The sequence below is a fragment of the Podarcis cretensis genome (assembly GCF_951804945.1).
Source record: "Podarcis cretensis genome assembly, chromosome: 13".
NCBI classification, from domain to species: domain Eukaryota; kingdom Metazoa; phylum Chordata; class Lepidosauria; order Squamata; family Lacertidae; genus Podarcis; species Podarcis cretensis.
The window spans coordinates 12,847,246-12,873,781 of record NC_137182.1 but is presented as its reverse complement, the minus strand read 5'-3'; the positions used below and the strand labels follow the sequence as shown (position 1 = coordinate 12,873,781).

Below are 26,536 nucleotides of genomic sequence, written 5' to 3'. Positions count from 1 at the left end.
AACTACTTACTCTGATTGGTTAACGACCAGCACTCAACTCTGTTATCTAGGAATGCTAGCACAGTTTGTGTTAGGTGTGTTAGGAGTAGGAGTGCTGTGTATGGTAGAGAGAGAGAGAGAGAGAGAGAGAGAGAGAGAGAGAGGATTTATTTTACTTTGTTTTGTATGCAGAGACTCTGCTGGTTTCTTTTTCCTTTTAATAAATCCTGTAAATAGTTATTCTGAGTCTAGCTGACTAGTCATTTCCACCTCAACTAGCTTCTTCGCTGTGCAGGAAAACTCTTCTACGTTTGGACTAAAGCCATTAGAGCTATGCCTGACTCTTCAAAGTTCCATGAACTTTACCAAGCCCTTCTGGGTAGCCCTCTGGGACAGGGGGACGCCACTCAAAGTCCGGCCAGCCCAGCGTTTCATTGGTTCGCTTATTCTGTTCTTCTAGCCACTGAGTCACAGGACTGAAATACTCCAGCAGTGCTGACGCATCCATCTTATTTGTGCCAGTGAGTTGTTGGAGAATATTCTGCCAGGACTGGGAAGAGCCAACCCTCAGCGCCTCACTGCAGCGAAGAAAACAAAGAGAGGAATGGGTAGTGATGAAGCAGCTACTGTACACATGTTGATAGCCACTGTGGAAGACCTACAAGACCAGGCGACTCCAGTCTCCGCCTGCTGTGGACTCCTCCACCACACAAGGGATTTGAGGAGACCTTGCAGTTTGGGTTTATTTTCTTGCCACATCTTCTGAAGCAGCCAGCAACTAGGCAGTGTGAACTGAAGCCAGTGCCAGCACCTGTGGTCAGCTGCCAGTGACCCAACACCCCCCCTTTTTATTTTATTTTAAAAGTGTGAGTTTTTGTGTTTGTTTTGCCTGGTGCCCTGGATGGCTGGGTCCCGTTAGCATTTAAATTTCCCACTACGCTCCCAGAAGAAGCATGACTGGGACATTTTGGGAAAATAAAATGGCAGGTCCTAGCCACCCAGTGTTGCTTGGAGCATCACCACTGCCAGGTAAGCTGGCCAGGGTCTGCTTTGCCCAGCCCCTCCCCACATGGTGACCAGCCATGAATAGTTGAACTTTTATGTCCTGCAGACTTTTGCAACTCCTTGCTCTGCAAGCACTTCAATTCCTGCTGCTCTTTGCTTGCAAGGTGCTTTGCATTATATGGTCAGTGGGAGTGGTAGGGGTGAGTTCAGCCCTTGGAACTCATGGAATCTGCTTCCCTAGGTGCCTAGGTGGCCACCCCACAAGCACGATAGGTGTCGGAGATACCCTTCCATTGAAGAGTGTTGGTGATGCTATTCTTAAGGTCTCTCTCCAAAACTGTATGCTTGTACAGTCACCTTTCCCAGGGTGTTTGAACATCTGGTTCCCGCTAATGGGTAAGTGCCCAGTGGCATTCAAGCTACGCCAAGATTATGCCAGGGGATCACTTCTGCAAGCTGAGTTTGGTCACACCTGTGTGATCGCAGTCCTCAGGTCTGCATGTCACAGCCTTCTTGCTTTTTCCAACACAGCTGGACCCCTTCTTGTTACATCAGGGTGCCAGGAAGGGGGAAATGCCCCAACGCAGAGAATTGTTAGCCTAGGTCTTCCCACCCGCTTCTAACGCCGTTTAGGTAGGAGACCACGCCTTGCTGTTTCCCCATCTCTCCCTGCTGTCACCTGAGCTTCTGTCCGGCTTCTTTGGATTGGTAGATGTCACAGGTATGAAGATTGCCAGTGTGGTTGGCAGCTTGGCAGAGCGCCTTGTGGAACTGGAACTGCAGGATGAAACTGACAAAGTACCTGCCCCAGACAAAACAAAAATCCATATACTTCTGGTACCCATCAGTTCTTCAGTAGGAAACCCACTCCCACCCCCACCGCCCACTACTACTACTACTACTACTAATACCACAGCAAATTGTCATACTGAACAAGAGTCAATTTTTGAAGGCATAACGTTAAAAAAAATGAAGCATGGAAGGATCTGCCAGTTTGGTTCTTAGTTTTTCATTTTTCAAATTTCTGCAGCAAATTGGTGATTTATTTTTTTTAAAAAAAGTTCTCTTGTAGGATTATCAACGTTTTAGGGCAAATTTCTCCTAAATATGCACAATTCCACGAGCAATTCCCACTAATATAAGCAGTTCTGCAAACAAAGTTTGCACCACAAAATTCAGATAAGTGTAAATTTCAAAGGAAGACCTTGCGTAGTTTCTGATATTGTTTCAGAAAGTATGACTTTGATAGTCACCTTTAAATGTGAACAACTTCATACAATTTCTCACCCAGCCTTAAAAAGAATATGCTAGTCAAGAACTCTCCGCAAGTTCTGCATTTCTAAAGCAGCTGGGCGAGGAGTAGTCTTTGGATCTACAAATGTTATTGGACTCCAACTCCCACGATCCTCAGCTGTGGGTCATTCTGTCTTGGGGGAAGCAGAAGCCCAACAGGAACTGGAGGGTCAAAGGCTCCTCGTTCCTATACTAAAGAGTATGGAGTTCAGAATTGATTTGCGGGGACCTAACTCCATGCAGCCTTCCTCTGCCACTAGGGTGTGTCATTTTAGGGGGTGAAACTTAATTTCTGCAAATTTCTTCAGTGTGGAGTCTTGAAAATATGTTTTTGGGTGTGAGGAATTCAAATCTGCTATTTATTTTTTGTGATTGAGCAACATTTAGCTTGGTAAGTCTAGGTTTGATGGAAAAGCACATCAACTGCTTTTGGAAAACCAAAGATTTCAATTTTACATTCTGAAAATGTCAGATAATGATTACTAATAATAATAAGATAACTGCAAAATTTTAATGCTCTCTATGCAATTTTACACACGTTTTACTTTCCAGGCAAAACTAAATTATATTAATTTTACCAATATATATATTGAATTCCCATGTCATATTACAACTTTTTAGCCCCGCTCATTTTGGGAATTCGAAAGTTGAAAAATTCAACACGTCCTTCTCTACCACCTTAGATCTGCTTGTCAGAACCTTCAGGTAGTTCAACACGGAAGAACATTGCAACGTACTCAACGTTCCATGATTAATGAAGGCATATACACCAGCCTCACTCAAGAACATGAGTGAAGCTCACCATGTTTCATTTACACATTCCACATTCCCCAACTCTTTCAGCTCCCAGTACCTGATATAAGGTGTGTTGCCAGGTATATGATATTTAGCACCAGGGTCGAAGTTGGTTTCATCTCTTGCAATAGGAGGGCAAATTCCCTGGTATTTTGTTCTGGAGAAAAGTCAGCCATGTGGGCAGAGAAGAAATGGAACAGCATTAGCACAGGTCTCTAGAAATGAAGAAGATTCCAGGTTGTTTGTTCTTAATCTAGATTTGATGCTGATCATGGGTATGCCGTTTATTATTTATATTTATTTATTCGTTGCATGTCTATACCACGTTTATCTTCCAAGGAGCTCAAGGTGGTGTACTTTGTTCTCCCCCCACCCCATTTCATCCTCACAACAACCTTGTGAGGTAAGCCAAGAGTGTTGGAAACACACCCGGGAAGGCTGCCAACTTCCCAAGACTCTGGGGCCTCTCCCCAGTGGTCCTCCCTGGCTATAAATCTCCTTCAGTCCAGAGAGACCGGGATAAGCGACCCCTGCCTCCTGAGAGAAGCACACTTGTCTTCTTGCATGTCATAGCAGAAAAGTCAATTGCAGTTCTAAACTACTGTACTTTTCGCTCTATAGGACGCACCTGACCATAGGATGCACCTTGTTTTACAGGGGGAGAACAAGAAAAAAAAATTATCCCCCTCTCTGCTCAGCGCCCCTTCAGCGAAGCGGCAGGAGAAACAGAGCCCCTTCCATTTCTCCTCCCACTTTGCTGAAGGGGCGCTGCGCAGCTCTCCCTCTCTCCTGAAGCCAGGAGAGTCTTGCTCTCCCAGCTTCAGCAAAAGGAACCCAAAGCCTGCGGAGCACAGCGCAAGTTCCCACTGCACTACAAAGGCTTCAGGCGGCTATCCCTGAAGCTTGGAGAGTGAGAGGGGTTGGTGCGCACCGACCCCTCTCGCTCTCCAGGCTTCAGCAAAAGCAACGCGAAGCCTCCGGAGCGTGGAGGGAGCGCTCCCTCTGTGCTTCAGAAGCTTCGGTTGCTATCGCTGAAGCCAAGGAGCCTGCATTCGCTCCATAGGATATGCACGCAGGGACGCAGGTGGCGCTGTGGGTTAAAGCCTCAGCGCCTAGGACTTGCCGATCGAAAGGTCGGCGGTTCGAATCCCTGCGGCGGGGTGCGCTCCCGCTGCTCGGTCCCAGCGCCTGCCAACCTAGCAGTTTGAAAGCACCTCCGGGTGCAAGTAGATAAATAGGGACCGCTTACCAGCGGGAAGGTAAACGGCGTTTCCGTGTGCGGCTCTAGCTTGCCAGAGCAGCGATGTCACGCTGGCCACGTGACCCGGAAGTGTCTCCGGACAGTGCTGGCCCCTGGCCTCTTAAGTGAGATGGGCGCACAACCCCAGAGTCTGTCAAGACTGGCCCCTACGGGCAGGGGTACCTTTACCTTTACCTTTACAGAACCTGCATCACAATCAGAAGTTAAAGTAACTTCCAACAGTACTGAGACTTCCTGTCTCACGCTCTCTTAGACACTAACATGATATAACCAAACATAGTGCTACTGCTGGAGAAGCACGGATGGATAAAAATCCTAACAAAGAGATGGCGACTGGCCCAAGGTCACCCAGTGACCTGAGTGAGGGACCTGACCTGAGTGACCTCATGGCTGAGTGGGGATTCGAACCCTGCCCTCCCTGGTTATAGTCCAACACTCTAACCCAGAGCTTTCTGAACTGTGTGTTGCGACACGTTAGTGTGTCAGCTTCAGTGTGTAGCTGTGTTACACAAACACTCCCCGTGCTCCTCCTGAGGCTGGAAAGGGTTAGCTTAACCTCCAGCTTGCTAGTCAAACTGAATTACTGTGTCGCGAAATGATGCAAAACTGAATTACAGTCATACCTCATGTTACGTCCACTTCATGTGACGTTCTTTCAGGTAACATCCCGCGGCGACCCAGAAGTACCGGAAAGGGTTACTTCCGGGTTTCGCCGCTCGCGCATGCGCAGAAGCGCAAAATGACGTCGCGCGCAAGCGCAGAAGCGGCAAACCGCAACCTGCGTGTGCGCAGATGCGCCACTGCAGGTTGCGCTCTTTTCGTGTTGCAAACGGGCCTCTGGAACGGATCCCGTTTGCAACCAGAGGTACCACTGTAACTGTGTCGCAAAATGATGTATGTGCAAAAAGTGTGTCACCAACTTGTAAAGTTTGGAAAGCTCTTGTCTAACCATTATGCCGCACTGGCTCTCTTGCCTTGCACCCAGTTGCCCCTTCTTCCTCTGTCACCGCATCATGGATTACTCTGCCTCCACCCCACATGGCTGGCTGTTTGGGAGTGATTGATGTGATGACATCATGCCGCCCATTTTCCTTACTAAGCACTGCAGTTTATGAACTGAAACTCATGTCAATCAATGTCCGATCAACATGTATACAGGTGCATGCATTTCTCTCTTCCTCCAGTAATTTATATTTTTCTCAGACCATCTTCCTATCTGCTAGTGAGGGAGGACCAGCTGCTCAGCCCCACTTCCTTGCCTCAAGAGATCATCAGTGGACTGCTGCCTAGTAGTCTGTTCCTGACTTGAATATGACTTTTATAGGGAGCAGGTGGCGCTGTGGTCTAAACCACTGAGTCTCCTGGGCGTGCCGATCGGAAGGTCAGCAGTTCAAGTCTGTGTGATGGGGTGAGCTCCCGTTGCTCTCTTCCAGTTCCTGCCAACCTAGTAGTTCGAAAGCACGCCAGTGCAAGTAGATAAATAGGTACCACTGTGGAGGGAAGGTAAACAGCGTTTCCATGCGCTGTGGCACTCATCACGGTGTCCTGTTGTGCCAGAAGTGGTTTAGTCATGCTGGCCACATGACCCGGAAAGCTGTCTGCACACAAATGCCAGCTCCTTCGGCCTGAAGTGAGATGAGTGCTGCACCCCATAGTCAAGATGACTGGACTCAACTGTCCAGGGGTCCTTTACCTTTACCTACCTCTGTAGGTTTGAGGATTCTTTGGGAAACTGCTTTGAAAACCTCTCGGGGTTATAAAGTGGAATACAGTGGTACCTCAGGTTAAGTACTTAATTCGTTCCGAAGGTCCGTACTTAACCTGAAACTGTTCTTAACCTGAAGCACCACTTTAGCTAATGGGGCCTCCTGCTGCTGCCGCGCCGCCAGAGCACGATTTCTGTTCTCATCCTGAAGCAAAGTTCTTAACCTGAAGCACTATTTCTGGGTTAGCGGAGTCTGTAACCTGAAGCGTATGTAACCTGAAGCATATGTAAGCCGAGGTACCACTGTATAAGCAATATAACTGATGGGTCCCTTGGCCAATAAACTGAATAAATTCCTGAATATGTTTCCTTCTTAACTTTGCGTATACTCACACATACTCATACATTTCTTTCTCTTTCTGTCTCTCTTTCTTTCTCTTTCTCCTGTCTCTGTCTGTCTGTCTGTCTCTCTCTCTCTCTCTCTCTCTCTCTCTCTCTCTCACACACACACACACACACACAGTTGTTGAAAAGATATATGGGTCCCTCAAGCAAATATGGACTTCCTCCTTCCCAATTTTGAAATTCAGTCCTATCACCCGAAATCAGCTCCCCTCACACAGTTTCTTGAAACAATGGCTTCCCTTGCTCAGACATTATGGCAGCCCTCCACCGCCACAGTTGCATTGCTGAGGGGGGGGGGGGCCTTTACCTCAAGTACCACCAGTCATAGTTGTAGCGGTTGGGAGGGGTGCGCCCATTGAAGACATTCCATCGCCACTGGTCTATCAAGTAGCCAAAGGGCAGGAAGGCGATCTTCTCCAGGGCCATTTTGAATAGGTAGTTGATGTCGCTCTCTGCAAAGAAGAAGGGAAAGGGGAAATAAGACTCAGAGGTGGAATAAGAGCAGAATAAGTACTCTGTAGATCTTGTGCCACAAGTCAAGAGCAGAGTAAGCAGCTTGAGATGACCTGGGCAAGTGACCCACAAGCCTTGGGGCACAAAGACCTACCTGACTTTATAGGAAATTCCTTTCCAACCCAACGGATGGCAGCAGTCAGACCCTGAGCATGCACAAAGCTGCCCTCTGGGTTGCCCAAGGGGAACAGGTGTGTATATGAAGGGCTCCCCAATCCCTAACAGCAATAAAGAGTGGAGAGCAAATTTTGGGTTTCAGTCTAGGTCTGGCATGGCCGAACTTGGCCCTCCAGATGTTTTGGGACTACAATTCCCTTTTTTTCTATTTAAATTTTATTAACATATAAAACACATACATATACATTTACACAATACATATACACAACACACTACCTTATTTTCATAATATAAAACATACCTACATTACTCTATATAATACCTACCTATACTGTACATATCAACATACCTACACACCTACCCCACACGGACACCCACCAAGTGACTTGACTTCCAGCTGTTCTTGTTATGCTACTTTATTTTTCCAACTAGCTTAAACGCATTTAATTATTTCTGTAATCTCTTCTTCTCTCTTGACTTTACTCTCCTTTTACTCTAATCGTTTTCTAGATTTACTCAGTATTTGCCAGAAATTCTACTTTTTCCACATAAATTTTGATGTATTCCTTAAAGATAGCCCACTCCTTATAGTATTCACTTTTTGTACCATATCTCCTCTTATCCTCCCTGTTAGTTCGGCAATATGGAAGTATTCCATCATTTTGGATAACCAGTCTGTTTTAGTTGGGACGCTGCTGCTTTTCCAATTTTTGGCAATCAATAACCTTGCTGCCCTAGTTGCATACATAAATATTGGTCTGACCATTCTTTTTATTTCCTCTGACATGATACCTAGGAGAAAGGATTCTGGGTTTTTTCCAAATGAAAATCTAAACATCTTTTTCAGTTCGTTATAGATATTTTCCCAGAATCCCACTATCTCTTTGTACTCCTACCACATATGTAGAAAGGTTCCTGCCCTGTTGTTGCATCTCCAACAGACATCACTACAGTTTTTATACATTTTTGCCAGTCTGACCGGGGTCAGGTACCATCTGTATTGCATTTTCATTACATTCTCTCTTAAATTATAGCATGCTGTAAATTTGATATCTCTTTTCCACAGCCGTTCCCATTGGCTCATCATAATATTTTCTCCTAAATCCTGGGCCCACCTTACCATCACTGTCTTCACTTGCTCCTCCTTTAGCTCCCATTCTAGGAGCAAAACATATAATTTGGAACTATGTTTACTTTTAGATTGGATTAAGTACTCATCCAGTCTTGAAATTTCTTTCTCAAATCCTTTTTATCTTTTGCCAATCTCTGATTAATTTGAAAATATTGCAGCCAATCGTTCAAATATTTTTTTAACTTCCTTATATTCTTTCAATTTAAGTTTGTTATATTCCTCTTCCAATAATACCTTATATGTTGCCCAATTGTTATTCGTATTCTTTCTCTTTACAGTCATGATTTCTAAGGGTGAGGTCCACCAAGGTGTTTTGGGTTCTAGGATCCCTTTATATTTCATCCATATTTTATACAATGAATTCCTTATAATATGGTCCATAAAAGCCTTGTGGACTCTCACCTTTTCATCTATTAGGTATGCATGCCATCTAAATTGAGCGCCTACTCCCTCCAGATCTAACACATCAGTGTCCTTTAACTTAATCCACTCCCTGGGACTACAATTCCCATCATCCCTGATCACTGGTCCTGTTAGCTAGGGATGATGGGAGTTGTAGTCCCAAAAACATCTGGAGGGCAAGTTTGGCCATGCCTGGTCTAGGATCTTCTCTTTCTTCTTCAGCAGCTGGGAAGCCCTGGAGTGATACAAGTCTGTCTCCACGTCCCAAAAGCAACTAATCTCAGCTGGAAACCTGACCCTTGAGAAATGTCCCATCAACTCTATCAATTACTTATTCACCACAGTTCTCCTACATCACCCACAGTGCTCAACAGTTACCTATATCCTCAGTGGCTTCGTCAAGCAGCCCAATTTTCTTGAGGTGGGTGGGGGTGGAGACGGACAAGCCCATGACATCGCCAATGGCTTCATGAAAGCCAGGGTTGGCCCCACTGCGGAAGGAGATGGGTTGGTCCTTGTACTGCAGGTAGTATTCAATATGCCCCATCTCATGGTGTATTGTGAAGAGCTGCTCCATGGTGATGGTTGTGCACTGCTTTATCCTGCAAAGTATGGAGCAGAAAGGTGAAGATGCAGCATTGGTTCTGTTAAAATGCACCAGTTGAGCTAATAGGGCACCTGCTTGACAGACTGGAAGGGTTGTTCCTGCTTCCCTTTTATACACGGAGTCCTCAGAAGAGTTGAAAAGGAAGTCCCTCTTCAGTTTCCCTGCACAGGGCACTGAGCCAAGGGGGTGCTAAGCTATCATCATCACCCTATATTCATACAGGTACCTATTTAGAAGATCCATTAAAAATAGCAACTGCACCAAAAGGAAATACAGTCATACCTTGGGTTGAAGTTGCTTCAGGTTGAGTGCTTTCGGGTTGCTCTCCGCAGCGATCCGGAAGTAACGGAACACGTTACTTCCGGGTTTCACTGCTCGCGCATACGCATATGGTCAAAATGATGTAACACGCATGCACTGAAGCGGCGAATCGCAACCCACGCATGCGCAGACGCGGGTTGCGTTTACTTCAGGATGCGAACGGGGCTCCAGAACGGATCCTGTTCGTATCCAGAGGTACCACTGTATTGTGAGAATAAGAAGTATTTGTCCTCAGCAAATCTTGTCCTCACTCAGGGCACCTTATTACCAAGGTCTGCCCCTGCCGTCTTGTCAATATAGAATTTAAATTGCTTAAAGCTCTCACAGATGTAATCCTTGGAACACCAGTCCTTCTCGGTAGATTTGCAAGGGATTCAAAGACGTCTTAACATATTAAGTGCTCCCATACACTATAGTTCCCAGCGTTCTCCAGGAAAGATTTAGCACACGGAAAAGGTTTTCAGAACTGGTTTATACGTTTAGTAGATTTATCACTGATACACACTATAAATTTAAAGCACATCGAAGGCACATGACTTCCTCCTAAGACTCCTGTCAACTTCAGTTAAGGGGTACTGAGATCTGTAGCTCTGAGAGGAGGAAACTAGTACCTATTATCATTATTCATTTCATTTCTATACCGCTTAAATTGAACCACATGTTGTTACTAAAACTGGACGTTGATATTTTCCCCAAGACCTATGCTTCTTTAAAAGGACCTGCATAAACGCATTCTGTGGTTCTCTTCCAAGAAGGCATTTAGTTCCCCCTTTCCAAGACAAGGCCCTTTCACATGCAGTAGGCACCTGAAATCTTTGCGGTTGTAGAAGTCCCAGGCCGACGCATGGCACACCACCTCTCGGCCATCTGTTGGCTTCTCCAGCATAGAATCCTTCCAGAATTCAGGTGGCATCTCAATCATGCCAAGTGAGGTGAAGAATGCGTCCGCCTCCCGGAACATGCGCGTTACGTTCCAATTCTAGGAAAGGACCCACCCGCAGAATGAGATAGCATGCATTTTCTTGGATCCAGACATAGCCATGCTTAATGAAATCAGCAGGGCTTAAGTTACTGTTTAGTTGTTTAGTTGTGTCCAACTCTTTGTGACCCCATGGACCAGAGCACGCCAGGCACTCCTGTCTTCCACTGCCTCCCGCAGTTTGGTCAAGCTCATGTTAGTAGCTTCGAGAACACTGTCCAACCATCTCGTCCTCTGTCGTCCCCTTCTCCTTGTGCCCTCCATCTTTCCCAACATCAGGGGCTTCAGCTGCTGATAATTCAAGCCCCACTGATTTCAATGGATCTACTATTCTAAGCATGGTAAGTTGAGATTCAACCCGTAATAGATAACAATACAGGCGTTCTCTTGTTGGGAGTACTCATTGTTCCCCTAATGTGTGCACTTATTCTGCAGCATCTCACTGCAGAATGGCAGCAATACCACCCCACCCTCAGTGATGTTTAGGTATGTACCGTATTTTTGCTCTATAAGACTCACTTTTTCCCTACTGAAAAGTAAAGGGAAATGTGTGTGCGTCTTATGGAGTGAATGCAGGCTGTGCAGTTGTCCCAGAAGCCAGAACAGCAAGAGGGATTGCTGCTTTCACTGCGCAGTGATCCCTCTTGCTGTTATGGCTTCTGAGATTCAGAATATTTTTTTCCTTGTTTTTCTCCTCCAAAAACTAGGTGCGTCTTGTGGTCTGGTGCATCTTATAGAGCAAAAAATATGGTAGCTGTTTTCACTCGCAATCCCTGCTGTCTATATGAAGGCTGCAGTCAAAGCAGCAAAAGTGTAAGAAGAAAATCGTATGTAATAACAACACGGATGACCTTACTTGCTGCCTCATAGTATTGGTGACATCAAGGTTGGGCTTATTTGGGTAAGGGATCATCATATCGTAAATGTTGTTCCATTGCTGGGCCCACATGTTACCTGCAGGGGGCAAAGCAGCACAGCTTAGCTTGAGACGAACAGTTAGTTTCAGCCTTTTCCTACCATAAGGAGTAATAGCAAGAAGAAGAAGCTTATGATGCAATATCACCAGGAAGCTATATTTGTCAATTTTCCACATTTGGGGCATGGAAGGAAAAAAATAACAACTGTGGTTTTCTTCCCAAGTCTTGTTAGATCCAATAGGGCCATTGAAGATATCACATTAATTATGTGGAGGCAAGCAGTGTGCACTTTTTTAGTTACCGTATTTTTTGCTCTATAAGACTCACTTTTTTCCCTCCTAAAAAGTAAGGGGAAATGTGTGTGCGTCTTATGGAACAAATGCAGGCTGCGCAGCTATCACAGAAGCCAGAACAGCAAGAGGGATTGCTGCTTTCACTGCGCAGCGATCCCTCTTGCTGTTCTGGCTTCTGAGATTCAGAATATTTTTTTTCCTTGTTTTTCTCCTCCAAAAACTAGGTGCGTCTTGTGGTCTTGTGCGTCTTATAGAGCAAAAAATATGGTATGTTATTAGTAGCTGAAGGTGGGTAGTCTGAACAGCTTCAGGACTATGGGGCAACCATGATAGTTTCCCTGGTTTGCAGATCATAGAATTGTAGAATTAGAAGGGACCCCAAGGATCATGTAATCCAGGCTTCCTCAAACTCGGCCCTCCAGATGTTTTGAGACTATAATTCCCATAATCCCTGACCACTGGTCCTGCTAACTAGGGATCATGGGAGTTGTAGGCCAAAAACATCTGGAGGGCCATATTTGAGGAAGCCTGATCTAGTCCAACCCCCTGCAATGCAGAAATATGCAGCAGCCCCTTATGGGGATCAAACCTGCAACCTTGGCACTATCAGCACCATGCTCTAAACCAGTGTTCCCCAACCTTGGGCCTCCAGCTGTTTTTGGACTACAACTCCCATCATCCCTCGCTAGCAAGACCAGTGGTCAAGGATGATGGGAATTGTAGTCCAAAAACAGCTGGAGGCCCAAGGTTGGGGGACACTGCTCTACACAACTAAGAAACCCAGGCTGCCCAAAGATCCAGAAAGACTGGCAGCACCTACTCCAAGGCTTTTATGAGAGTGAGAGATTATGATTCTTGTGGACATTGTTCTCCTACCCTTTGGAAGATGCATTTTGGAAGCTCTGCCTCAAACTCATAGGGGTGCCACAGAAATAATGTAGATGGGTCAAGAGAGCGGTGGACTCAAAAAGGTGGGAAACCTCTGGCCTAGGCTCTGGCAACCTCTAGGTTGGGTTACTGCAACACATTATAAATGGGGCTACCTTTGAAGATGGTTCAGAAACTGCAACTGGTGTAGAATTTGCTGTCCAGATTGTTGACCAGGACAGGCGAAACTTACACCAATTCTTCCACAACTGCACTGGCTACGAATTAGTTTCCAGGCTCCATTCAAAGTGCAGGGGAGCTGTGCAGGACCCCAATACATCAAGGACCACATCTCCTCATACAAGTCCAACCCTTTGATCGTCATCTGAGGCCCTTCACTGTGTTCCCCTGTGTGCACAGGTCTGGAGGGTGGCAATGTGAGAATAGGCCTTTTCAGTGATGGCTCTCCCCTTGTGGAATGTTCTCCCCATACGGAGGCTCTGCTGACTACTGACCGAGCTATGATCCCGTAATCTTTACCTGTTTTTAGGTGCCATGCATTTCCCCACCCCCTTTTTACCTGGACTTTTAGCCCTTGATGTGATGGTGTATTGTTTTTTAAAGCATTTGTGGCTTCTTGTAGTGGAATAGGATCTTTAAGACCACAGTTTTATTGCTACAGACGCTTCAGTTTTATTGACCACAGACGCTACAGGTTGCGTGTTTTCAGACTGTGCACCACGCCAAACTCAGAAGTACCGGAACGGGTTACTTCCGGGTTTCGGCGCTCACGCATGTGCAGAAAAACTAAATCACGCTTTGCACATGTGCAGAAGCACTGAATCGCAACCCACACGTGCGCAGACGCAGCGCTGCGGGTTGCGAACGTGCCTCCTGCATGGATCACGTTCGCAACCCAAGTGTCCACTGTAAATCGCTTTGGGTCACATTTGTGAGAAAAGTGACTAGATCATCATCATCATCTGTGCATCATCAGCAAATTCCACTGTCTGACAGTAAGAGCTGTTTGACAGTGGAATTTGCTGCCAAGGAGTGTGGTGGAGTCTCCTTCTTTGGAGGTCTTTAAGCAGAGGCTTGACAACCTCAGGAGTGCTCTGATGGTGTTTCCTGCTTGGCAGGGGGTTGGACTCGATGGCCCTTGTGGTCTCTTCCAACTCTATGATTCTATGATTCTGTGATCTCTAGCATTGATGAGACTCAATTGAAATGGACCCTGTTCACTCTTAGGCATGGCAGCTTCAAGCAACCCAACTGGTCAGCCTGTGTAGAGTGTGGCAGGACACTTCATGCCTTCAGAAATGAGCCATCATGATTTTCTCTAGCATGACCTCCACTTCATCCCCTTTTTATTGCCATCTTACCCAGTAAGTGAGCTGGAATGGGGCCCTTCAGGTTGACGTACGTAGGGCCGTAGCGCTCATACAGTTTCCTCCTGACAAAAGCATGCAGGTTTAGGTAAAGGGGCTCCAGCTGGTGATAGAGTTGCTCCAGGTCATCCTCAAAAGTTGGTGAATCATACCAGGAACGCCAATAGTCACCGGTATCCTTGAAGCCTGGACGCCAACAAGAGCACAGAACCCAAAGGAAGTCACACATGCATAATCTCAACACAAGGTTGGAGAATCATTCCCCCACCACATCATATATCCATGTTGTTCAATGTCTGTCTGTTCTAAAGGCACAGAGCACACAACCACAAACTGAAAGCCAATTCACATGACCATTTTTGGCATGGTTGTTGTTAAGTTGTGGGTGAACATATCAGACAACACAGCGATTCTTCAAACAGCTCTTGTTTATTCACAGGCCAGAACAGAACTGAACTGAAGGGTTCAGCCAGCCTGCTTATATAGCGCTCCACTACAACGCAACAGTAACCACTTTCTGTAACTATCCAATCACTGAACGTCACTTTCAATCCCTTATTTGCATAACTATCTACAGTATCCCCCTGCTGGCCCAGGGTGAGAACTTCAATACATAACAGTTGTGTGGCGGGGTAAGTCAAAATTCATTGTTGCAGTGATGACCCTCTCATAAACACGTTGACACATGCTCAGCATTCCCTCAAATATTTTCAAAATGGGATGTAAATCAGTTGAGAATGGACGTGCTGAGGTAACGCACCATAAATCATCAGATCACAGTGGCTTCACTCTGGCATTGCAGAACCATTCTCCAAATGGGTCCTCTCTTAGGAAAGGAGGGCAGTAGGGAGAGCTACAATATTCAAGCCTTCTCGGGGTCCACCAGGGGGTGCATTGGAAGATGGCCGACAATAACATCTCTCCGACCCACACGAGGTAATTAAGAGGCTGATATGGGAGTATGCAGCCTCCCTTGCCCACCAAGGGAATGGGGGGCACTGCCTTGCCTGCTGTGTCCATAATTCACCCCCGGAAAGAAGGGGGTGAGGGCACTAGGCATGAAGCCCTCGGATGGGGTCGGCTCTCCCGGACGCTGTCTCTGATCGTGCACTGGTTTGCATCAGCTCAAAATATATAATTGGAAAAGAAGCAAATGCTCAAACTTCAAGTGAAGATCGGGAGTAAAGACTGCTGATTAATGGGATCTCTGTGATGCGGAGCGACGGGCTGGACAATAAATCAAGTGAAGACTCATCATTAAAAGATCGGTATGTCAGAGCGAAACGGAAAGGGGGGGGAGGAAAAAACTTTTCTTTTTTTGTCTTATGTGAGTACCCAATAACCCTCCCCCCCAGGGAGAAAGAATCGTTGCAAATTACTAATCACAAGCAGGAGATTAAGAACTGTGTGGAAATGAATTACTGATCAAAGAGAGGACTGGTGGGAACATCGGGAATGGAAAGAAAGCTTTGTGACGCAGTTACAAATGGAGATTCGTTAAGACAGGCCTGCCCACAGGAGGACGAGGGGGAGGAGGACCATGGTCATCGGAATGTGAATTTATGGTTATCGGAATGTGAATTTGACCTGGCAGGGCCCCCTGAGATACAGACTGGCAGGCCTGTGGAAATCAGCGGACAGACTGTGGGAATGTCCTTTACGGAGGTGTGGAAATGGCATCTGTCCTTTATGTGATATGGCTCTTGGAGAGTGTAAAATCCACACAGGATATGTTTGTTTTCAACCCACTTGTGAAGATTATCAGAGATCACAAAGAAAAGAATATATGATAACAACAAGAAGATGAAGAAAATAACAAAGAGACTACCTGGACAGAACTGTGTAATTAAAGCAGCAGCAAGAGTGATGTTTGGATCCCTTTCGGAGCTCGAAGTATGGGTACCCCCAACAAAATTTTAAAAATTTGGCTGTATAATTTGGAACTAATGTGATTTGGAATTAATGTGATTTGATTGGCCTGTTAATAAAAAATATTATTTTAAAAAAATATTCAAGCCTTCTCTGAAGCTTTCAATCACCTTTTTTGCCTAAAATGCCCCAGCTGCATGCAGCTTTCTTCACAAGGCAGTCTTTCGATCCCATGAGTGGTCCATTTCCGATTTCCACCCCCCAGTCCATATTTAAAGCATCTCACCATCCATTTTGTAGGCCTCGTTGCTTAGCACAACAAATTCCTCATACTTGGGCCGCTGAGGATTGCCAGCTGCGTTGTGCCACCCTTCCCAGGCATAGAGCAGTTTCCTGTAATTGCGAGAGGTGGCCATGATGTCCGTTATCTCTGAGAAGTGAGTGCAGGAGAAGAGACCAGAAACAAAAAACAAAAACAAAAAACACAGGAAAATGGTCACAGGTTGAAAAGAACCCATTTTGTGGGTGATGTGCCTCATCACAAGGGCAGTGCTATTTATTCAGTGTTATTGTTCAGGGACAAAGGAGTCCCCTCCCCTCAAGTTTGGGCCTATTTTTGATTTGGTGGTAGATTCAGAAGCATCTCAACAGCACTAGTTTCTGTCTTTCAAATTGGGAAACACTAATTCCGGGTTTGCTGGCAGCTGAGCGCTTGTAACTTCTCTCAAAAGTGACCTAGTTTTTGAAATATGTAAATCTTTGGACACAGCTGCTACACATAATTTCTATTCTAGCCCTTATCAATGTACAAAGATACATTTGGTGGCCAAATAAATGGCTGAAACACATTAAAGGAAGACATCATTTTTAAGGGCTCCAAATCAATCAGGCTCTTCAACTCTTGCCGTGTCAAGAGTTGTGGGAGCAAGATGGTTTCACACTTGAAAAATAAGCATACTGTTGAACAGGAGTTGAGAACCTGTGGGTCTTTGAGTGTTTTTAGACTACAGCTCACACTATCCCTCACCATTGGCTATGTTAGCTTCCTAGAGTGGCTAGGAGTTGGAATACAACAACAATAACCAACAACAACCAACAACAACAACAACTGGATGGCCACATGTTCCACAAGTGCTGTAGAATATGAACCAAGACAATCTGTGGCATGATAAGCACCACGTAAATATTTGTAAACATCAAAGCAAGCATGTGACATTTTACGCCACTACAATGTCACAGTTATCTGTGACCATGGGACTTGTGGTATTTCTGACACAGCCCTCAGATCTAAAGAAATCACCCCCCCCCCTTGAGGTGCTCCCGTGTTGAAAGCAGTCACGTAGATTGGGGTGTGGGAGGGTTACGCTAATGAGAACAGGAAGATACACACCTGGTTCTAGAGCCCAACAGCTGGAATTCTGATTTGGCAGACATACTTTGGAAGTGGAGTAGATATTGTCCATCTCACTCAGAATAGTGTTATACTTAGAAAGGAAAAAGAAATAGTCCAGGTTAGTGTGATAGTTCCATACCTGCTAGTTCTAGTTACTCCTTTTCAGCCCAGCCACAGTGTCACCTGTTCCACACCTCAGGTCTGCTTTGCACCCTATAATCTATTACAGTTTCAACAAAGAATGGCTGCCTGGTGGTAATAGCAAGAACACCCAGGGAGGCTGCCTCAAACACAGGCTTCCTGAGTAGTGTTCAAATTTATTTATTTTATGATGAACTTGAAACTTAGGTGTCTGTAGCCAGCCAAGTTAGGAAGGGGACCAAAAACGCCTTCGTTTTCCCTGTAATCTTGCATTACTGAAAGTACAAAACTATTGGGCGAGTCCCTTTTGTTTCAGCATAAAAGCCTGCTGTTCTCACATGACTTTGATGTGGCCTGCACCATCAAGACCCTGATCAGGCCACGCTACACACCATGGAGCGGAAGTCAGGACTCTGGTGTTCTCACCACCATAACCTGGCCAAGGCATGAAGGTCAAAGGAACAAGAGGAGGCAGGTCTGAAATTCAAAGTGGGCTGGGAGAAAATGGGAAATGCAAAGTGGGTGGCAGGGGGCAGTAGAGGTGTACAGAATCAACCCTTCACAGCTTAAAAAGCGATGGGAGGGGAGGGTGGCGAGCAAGGACAGATAATGGCGGAATTTGGAAAGGAGGAGGCCAGCATTGCATCGGCCTTTAGGGCAGAGGTGGATTTTGGGCAGCGTGACCAGTTCCACCACACTGGGCGCTGCAACTATGACATAGTGAATTGAGCAGAATGGAAGAGCACAGGGGGTGCTCAATTTTGGAGTCTCTGAAATCTGACAGGCCAAAGTCTGCCTCTGTTTAGGGTAAGGTATATAAGAGAAGAGGTATATATGTAAGAGGTATATAAGAGAAGGTATATAAGGGACGTGGGTGGCGCTGTGGTATAAACCACAGAGCCTAGGGCTTGCCAATCAGAAGGTCGGCGGTTCGAATCCCCGTGATGGGGTGAGCTCCCGTTGTTCGGTCCCAGCTCCTGCCAACCTAGCAATTGAAAGCACGTCAAAGTGCAAGTAGATAAATAGGTACTGCTCCAGCGGGAAGGTAAATGGCATTTCCGTGTGCTGCTCTGGTTCGCCAGAAGCAGCTTAGTCATGCTGGCCACATGACCCAGAAGCTGTCTGCGGACAAACGCCGGCTCCCTCAGCCAATAAAGCGAGATGAGCGCCGCAACCCCAGAGTCATCCGCAACTGGACCTAATGGTCAGGGGTACCTTTACCTTTATATAAGAGAAGAAAGGAGCTCTGGAAAAAAAATATGGCACAGTGGTGGGGGAAGGGAATTGTGTTAGGATGAGGGCTGATTGCTGGAAGAAGAGATTGTGAAGCGTACCTGCATTCAGGACACATGTGAATGTGAAAGAGAGCAAAAGGAGTTAACAAGTGCTTTGATGTTAGATAACCATCTCCAGTGTAGCACCCTGCTTGTGGTTAACGCTTAGCTGGAATGAAATATTCAACGCAGCAATAGAGAAATTAAAATAGTAATTTATTTGTCAGACAAATAAATATGAGGCACAGTGGTATATGGTTACCAAGCTCTGGCCTGGCCTCTTGCCATTCTGGCCAGCACTTATATTTCCTTAATCCAGCCCCCTTGCTCCTCCTGTGGCTGCCTCTGTCCAATCAGCCTGGTCGAAATTTCTATTGGCTATTTGCTAGAACCAATCACAAAAGATACACCCATTTCCTCTCGCCCTTTTATGGAAATCAAAAAGCTATATATTCTTCTATCTATAAATGACAAATAAGTAGTAATATATCTTACATGTGTCTCAACAAGGAATCTTAATTACCAGCTCACCTCTTGCCCTCCTTGCCCTATTGCCTTCCAAAACAGATGATTAATCTTGAATTTTTATCTTAAACATATGTCAAGGATTTTAAGTTCACATCAACATTGAGAGATCTCCTTCATCTGAAGGTTTCTAAACAAAAGGCCTGACAACCATATATCAGGAGTGCTCGATGGCGTCTCCTGTCTGGCAAGGGGGGGCGGGGCTGGTGGCTGACTTAATTTCAGGATAGTTACAACTCTTACAACTATATGAAATAAGAATCTAGCATTTCTTAAATCCTTTGCATAATTATATTTAAGCTAATATATTTAATACATAAATAACCTTTTAAAAGGAAAATAAATCTTAAAAGGATCTTAGTTTAAGAAAGAAACAGCTTTAGAAAAGACTTCCCAAAAATGTTCTGTTTCTGCCAGCCAGACCAGTTACTTTTTCACTGCTCTTGACCTTTTTAACCTTAGGAAGAAGATATGGCTCATTTTACTATTTATCCACCCTTAATTTGTAGGGTCAGTGCAACCCTGGCTGTCAGCCTGCAACTCCCCCCCCACGACCCCGAGAACTGTCCTCCGCTACAAACCAGGGGGGCCCCCTGTCCAGGAGAAAAACACCCCGCCAAGGTTCTTAGGCAGCTGCCTAAGATTTGAAAATCTTTAAGCTCTTCAAGATACAGGCCCTGATCAAAAATATATAAGCTTTAATAAAAATGCAAGCTTATGATCAGATGCCTCACCAGTAGGTATAATAGGCTTCCCCAGCCACTCTGGGCGGCTTCCAACAAAACACTAAAATACAATGACCTATTAAACATTAAAAGCTTCTCTAAACAGGGCTGCCTTCAGATGTCTTCTAAAAGTCTGGTAGTTGTTTTTCTCTTTGGTGGGAGGGCGTTCCACAGGGTGGGTGCCACTACCAAGAAGGCCTTCTGCCTGGTTCCCTGTAACTTGGCTTCTCGCAGCGAGGGAACCGCCAGAAGGCCCTTGGCACTGGACCTCATTGTCCGGGCTGAATGATGGGGATGGAGATGCTCCTTCAGGTATACTGGACTGAGGCCATTTAGGGCTTTAAAGGTCAGCACCAACACTTTGCATTGTGCTCGGAAAAGAGGTCAATTAGAGCAGAAGGGTTCATAAGGTGCATTGCAGCCAATCATCTGGGACATGTGGGCCTTCTTGTTGGCTGTGTCTTTCATTAATAGGTAGTGAAGAGCCAACTCGCCAGGATCTGGGGCTGTGAGCTCCCATTCTGCCACACTCTTTGTGCCTTTTCAGTGCAGAATCCCAGGTGGCCAGAATGCGTATTTGGTACCACTGGCTGATGGTGTGCTAACAAAGCTGAGCTAGTCCCCAGAAAAGCTCGGCAGCAAAGCTTTGCATGCAGAAGGTCGCAGGTTCAATCCCTGGGATCCCCAATTACGGCTGGGAAGGAACCCTCCTTGAACCCCTGGAAGGCTGCTGCCATTCAACACCAACAATGTGTAGCTCAGTGGTCCGACTCACTTTAAAGGCAACTTCCGATGCTCCTCTACCACTGAGTTAAAGTTAGTAAAAGACTATTTATATAAAAGACACCAAACAAAAGCCACTTGGGTAGAATTCCTAGCTTGCAGATGTACTCTGCTATGCAGCTGTTTGTTTTATTTTTAATCTTTCCTTATATCAACTTAAAAATAAACAAAGTTCATATTGGTTTTCCATTCACAAAACAAGCTTTAGATGGGTTGGGATAGGTTTACCCTGAAAGTAGAAGGAACAACTTTATGACAGTTTCTTTGGCGGGGGGGGGGGGGGAGGCAAAATGAAATATTTGTCATCATTGCAACTACAGTCTCAGCTACAGTTCCCATGTTTTTTTAAGTTTTGTTTTTGTCTTTTTTAAAAAAATCAATTCCACAAACTGGCTTCTTGCCCTGGGAACCAGACTGGCAGGAGTAAATTAAGCTCACGTATTCTTCCTTATCAAGCAGGAGAATGAGGAGTAGGGGGGTTTTTTTTGGGGGGGTTAATTTGTTCTTTCTTGGCTACAACTAAGCATCTTAGCTGTACCATTACCCATATAGGAACAGCAGGAAGATAATATTCAAATGCAGCCCTTTTCGAGTAAATGGCAGAGCTTTATCTTGTTTGAAAATAAAAACAACATCAATAATAACAGCCCCCATGAAATATGCTAGTCGTATCTGGAATAGCAGACAATTCTTTTCCTCCCCCCCCCAAACCCTTATAATGAAAGTTTTTCTAGGTAAAGATATAAAAAAGAGGAATAATAATATGTTTTCCTTTAACGTATGATAGAATGTGCTATCTTCACACACTTGTTTGCTCCCTTATTTAAGCTTGCATTGCTTTGTAGTTATTATGCATACAGACATGTGGGAGGGGGAGCAAGGCTGATATCTGATGCCCCCCAGCCCTTGTTCTGCCTTCCCAAAGCTGGAGAAGTGGGAACCTGGGCTTTGGCAAGGAGGCACGAAGCTCTGCAGGGTCCTAGAGCCCTCCCACCTCCTTCCCAAAGCTTGGAAAGCACTAACTAGGCTTTGGGAAGGAGACGGGTGGACTCTAGGACCTGTCAAAGCCTCACGGCTTGGGAAGGCAGCGCAAGGGCTTGAGGGGGCCATCAAATGTTGCCCGGGGCCACCAAGAAAAGGCCTTGCGGGTGAAATGTGGCCCTCAGGCTGTGCACTGGATCACCTTGATAATACAACATGTTTCTTAGGAATGTAGACTGATGGATTTATGGGAAAGTAGGCATCTATGGGAAAGAAACATGTTTCTTAGGAATGTAGACTGACGGATTTATGGGAAAGTAGGGACGCGGGTGGTGCTGTGCTCTAAACCACTGAGCTTAGGGCTTGCCGATCAGAAGGTCGGTGGTTCGAATCCCCGCGACGGGGTGAGCTCCCGTTGCTCTGTCCCAGCTCCCGCCAACCTAGCAGTTCAAAAGCACATCAAAGTGCAAGTAGATAAATAGGTACCACTCTGGCGGGAAGGTAAACGGCGTTTCTGTGCACTGCTCTGGTTTTGCCAGAAGCAGCTTAGTCATGCTGGCCACATGACCCGGAAAAACTGTCTGTGGACATACACTGGCTCCCTCGGCCTATAAAGCAAGATGAGTGCTGCAACCCTAGAGTCGTGCATGACTGGGCTTAACTGTCAGGAGTCCTTTACCTTTTTAGGCATCTATAACATGTTGGCATGCAAAGGATAATGCCCCCTTTTCCCTTCTCTCTTTTCTTTCCTGTGCTATAAATTACATTTTTCAAACTTTCAAACTTTTATTTAACAGTGGGGAATTTTGCAACAAACCAAACAGTTAATAATAACATTCTTTTTTAAAAAAAGTTTTCTTTTTTCGTTTAATAAAAATGATTTTTTTAAAAATGAAAAGAAATCTAGTCCGTTTTATGTTCCCATGTTCAGCTGGTACATAGTGATAAATTTCCGGCAACAGCATTCCATTTGGATCGGAACCCTGGGGCTGAGGAAATGATGCATAAACGCCGCAGCTATTTTCCCACTGAAAATCACTCCTCAAAGCTGCTGTTTGCCCATTGGGGGGATATGTTAACCACTGCTATGCTGCCACAACCGCTATAATTTAGAAACGAGGGACCACCTAGTTTGACCTTGGATTAAAACAATAGGGATTCCCATACGGGGATGATGGTCAGATCATTCTATCCACAGAACTGAAAAAAAGGGACTGAGGGACTCTCTTTCCAGTTTGAAGCAACATCACTGTGAAATTGCTTTACATGCTCCACTAGACTAGTTGGAAAGAATTAGCTGCAGAACACTAAGAACAGGCAAAGAGGATGGATTACTAACAGGAGGGGATAAGAACTCCTTTGAGCTCTCTCTCTCGCTCTCTGGCTTGGCAGATTTTGCTGCTAAATGCTTCACTTAGCTTCATGGCATATTTGGAAAACCTAGCAGGATTTTAGCCTCCATGGCCAGTCTCTCTGACACAAGACGGTAGTCCTCGTGGGACAGCCCTGCAGTAGCTTACATACATTCTTTGGTCTCTCCCTCCAACCTTATCATAACCTTTGGACGCTGCATATGAACTAATACGAAGAATAACGCAAATGGCTCCTTTGGTGGAGACTTCAACATCAGGCTGCAAATGCTATATCCTCTGACTTGGGAGTAAGCCCTGTTGAGCCTAATGGGACTTCTTGAGTAAGCCTATATAAAATTGCACCGTTAATGTAGTTTGTGGAATCCCAAAAGGCTGGAGCTGGAACATACTTTACCTTACCCCAGCAGATAATCAGTTTCCTCAGAGATGTCACTAGGAATTTATTTATGTATTTGTATTTTATTTTAACAATATATATACTGCTTAAGGGACGCGGGTGGCGCTGTGGGTTAAACCATAAAGCCTAGGACTTGCCGATCAGAAGGTCGGTGGTTCAAATCCCCGCAATGGGGTGAGCTCCCGTTGCTCGGTCCCTGCTCCTGCCAACCTAGCAGTTCGAAAGCACGTCAAAGTGCAAGTACATAAATAGGTACCACTCCGGCGGGAAGAGAAACAGCGTTTCCATGCGTTGCTCTGGTTCGCCAGAAGCGGCTTTGTCATGCTGGCCACATGACCCGGAAGCTGTATGCCGGCTCCCTCGGCCAATAAACCGAGATGAGCGCTGCAACCCCAGAGTTGGCCACGACTGGACCTAATGATCAGGGGCCCCTTTACCTTTACCTTACATATACTGCTTAGTATGTAAGCCTGAATCATCCATACCCACTGCGCAGGTGTAGACTCCCTTTGTCTGGAGTTGTGTCCTTACCCGTTGCCGCTTATCCATGGGTAGGTTGGAGGGCCCCAGGGTCTGGATTGATCTGACGATTTCCTTCAGCTGAGGATCAGTGAAGTTCTGCCAGATGTTGCCAAAGCTCTCCTTTGCTTTCTTCCCCCAAACCTCTGTGAATTCTTGCTCCTTCAAAGAGGCTGCTACCTGCAAAGGGGTGGTGGTGGAATACATAGATACAGGTAAGCACACAGTTTCTGGGTACCTTCAACGGTCCATCTTGGTTGGTCCCAGACAGACTGGCAGCCACCAAAACCTTGGCACTAGTGCTGTTCTGAAATCTGCCCTGCAGTTTCTGAAAGGTCTTGCAAAGCAGCAGTTTCCTTTTTAGGGGGTTGTTTTGGTCTCATCCTCAATACATTTTAGAATTTCTTCAGACTTCTGATAGAAGCGGGGTTTTGAGCGTACCTTATTATTATTGCAAGGAGGTCAAGCGTGGCAGGTGCATTTGTACTCTGCTGCTTCCCTGGCTGCCCAGTCGTTCTCATCTGAAAACGCCACACGGGAAGGAGCGACCTCATGAAGTATGTGCACCTGGGAGGGCTGCAGGGTGCAGACCACTGGCGAGCTGATTTGTAGGGTGGGCGAAAGGGTGCTCAAGAGCACCCCTCTGCCACCCCAAAAGTAAAGTAAGCGCAACAAAAGCACTGCACCTGGCTCATGAGAATTTCACTAAAATTTTCTCCCCCTTCTGAAAAATTTTAATTGCACTTTATTGTCTCATTAAGTAACTCTGTGTGTGTGTGTGTGTGTGTGTGTGTGTGTGTGTGTGTGTGTTCAGCACACCACTGCCTGCCATTGCTGCATTTTTCAGCCCTTAAAAATCAGGAAAGGAGATTGTGGTAGCTCCATTGTGCTCTTTCCTGAGGATAGCAAAAGCACAGTGACAGAATCATAGAACTGTAGAGTTGGAAGGGGCCCTGAGGATCATCTAGCCCAACCCCCGGCAATGCAGGAATATGCAGCTGTCCCATGCAGGGATTCGAACCTGCAACCTTGGCGTTATCAGCACCACACTGTAACCAACTGAGCTAAATGATTAGTTTTGGCTGGCTTTGAAGCACCTATGGGCGCTGGCAGTGGAGTTGGGGAATTTCATCCTCTCCACGATTATTGCAGTCTCAGATTTAAACCAACAGCACACTTTTTAGACATGGATCTTCCACAATATTTATTATCAACATTACATTTTTGAATTTTGCAAGAAGGCCTTTCCATCCAACAATAAGCAACACAGTGGTACCTCGGGTTACATACGCTTCAGGTTACATACGCTCCAGGTTACATACTCCACTAACCCAGAAATAGTGCTTCAGATTAAGAACTCTGCTTCAGGATAAGAACAGAAATCGGGCTCCAGCGGCGCGGTAGCAGCGGGAGGCCGTGTTAGCTAAAGTGGTGCTTCAGGTTAAGAACAGTTTCAGGTTAAGAACGGACCTCCGGAACGAATTAAGTACTTAACCTAAGGTACCACTGTAATTTACAATGTAATAAGTAAAAGCTTTCTCACATTTAACTGAGACTGTACCCTTCTGTCAGTATCTTTACTGAAATTTTGAAATATAACAGCAAAACGGTTGATTGTTCTTTTTATTTTCTATAATAGGGGGTGAATCCGTTATCACCGAAATCCTTCCTTCTTTTCCCCTGTAATACTTTTAAATATATATTTTTAAGAAGCTAAAAAGAGAGCAGTAGCAGCATAATCTGCCAGATACAGTTCTCATCACAGATCAAGGAGTTAGGGAGTAGGAAGATCAGAAGTACGCCCACTTCCCCAGGGACTGCCCAAAATAACCCGGAACCTACAGATGGAGAAAACCCTTATCATAATGGAACTGGAAAGAAGCAGATCAGATCAAAACAGGTGGTGTGGGTAATTGTACAGATGCAAACACATTAAAAAAAATATTGTACACTCAGTTCTAAATGTACATTTCACTGAAGATAGCCAAGGTAGAAATGTGGGCAGCTTCCCATTCCACACCCCCACCCACTGAAATGAATAAATGAGGGCTCTATTTCTAGTATAGTGGTACCTCGGGTTACATACCCTTCAGGTTACAGACTCCGCTAACCGAGAAATAGTACCTCGGGTTAAGAACTTTACCTCAGGATCATAGCTGTCAACTTACAGATTTGAAAATAAGGGACCAGCAGCCTCGAAAATAAGGGATCAGCAGCCAAAATAAGGGATTTTAGTCAACCGGCAGCCAAACAAAGCCTCAAGTGGTGGTTCCCATAGCGCAGCAACCCGGCAAAGGGGATGCAGTAGGGAAAACCACCGTCACCTCTCTGCTGGGAAGCGCTGAGCAAAGGCGAGTCCCCAGGCAACGCGGCCGATTTGATTGGCACAAGGCATGCAAGCTCCACCCTCCAGTCATTCTTAGACTCCTTATTGGGTGAGCAACGCAGCCAAGCAACCCAGTTGGAGCTTCCCTCCTCCCTGGCTGGCAGGGAGGGAGGGAGAGGAGCTGCTTCCTTTGAAACCCGAGAAATTTAAGGGATATCATCAATAAGGGACAGCAGCAGGACACAGCGCTG

At 45.7% G+C, this 26,536-nt stretch overlaps 1 protein-coding gene across 1 annotated transcript in view; it reads right to left on the bottom strand.

Annotated features, from left to right (window-relative positions):
- ACE (angiotensin I converting enzyme) overlaps positions 1-26,536 on the bottom strand; it is a 74,428-nt gene that overhangs the window by 25,439 nt on the left and 22,453 nt on the right. Inside the window, exons 2-12 of the mRNA XM_079949279.1 lie at positions 23,972-24,139; positions 17,239-17,332; positions 16,135-16,278; positions 13,974-14,165; positions 11,371-11,468; positions 10,342-10,514; positions 8,986-9,209; positions 6,751-6,895; positions 3,131-3,229; positions 1,664-1,786; positions 346-557 (exon numbers count right to left, since the gene is read on the bottom strand). Of these exons, the coding sequence (XP_079805405.1) occupies positions 346-557; positions 1,664-1,786; positions 3,131-3,229; positions 6,751-6,895; positions 8,986-9,209; positions 10,342-10,514; positions 11,371-11,468; positions 13,974-14,165; positions 16,135-16,278; positions 17,239-17,332; positions 23,972-24,139 (1,672 nt within the window). The remainder of the gene's footprint in view (positions 1-345; positions 558-1,663; positions 1,787-3,130; positions 3,230-6,750; positions 6,896-8,985; positions 9,210-10,341; positions 10,515-11,370; positions 11,469-13,973; positions 14,166-16,134; positions 16,279-17,238; positions 17,333-23,971; positions 24,140-26,536) is intronic.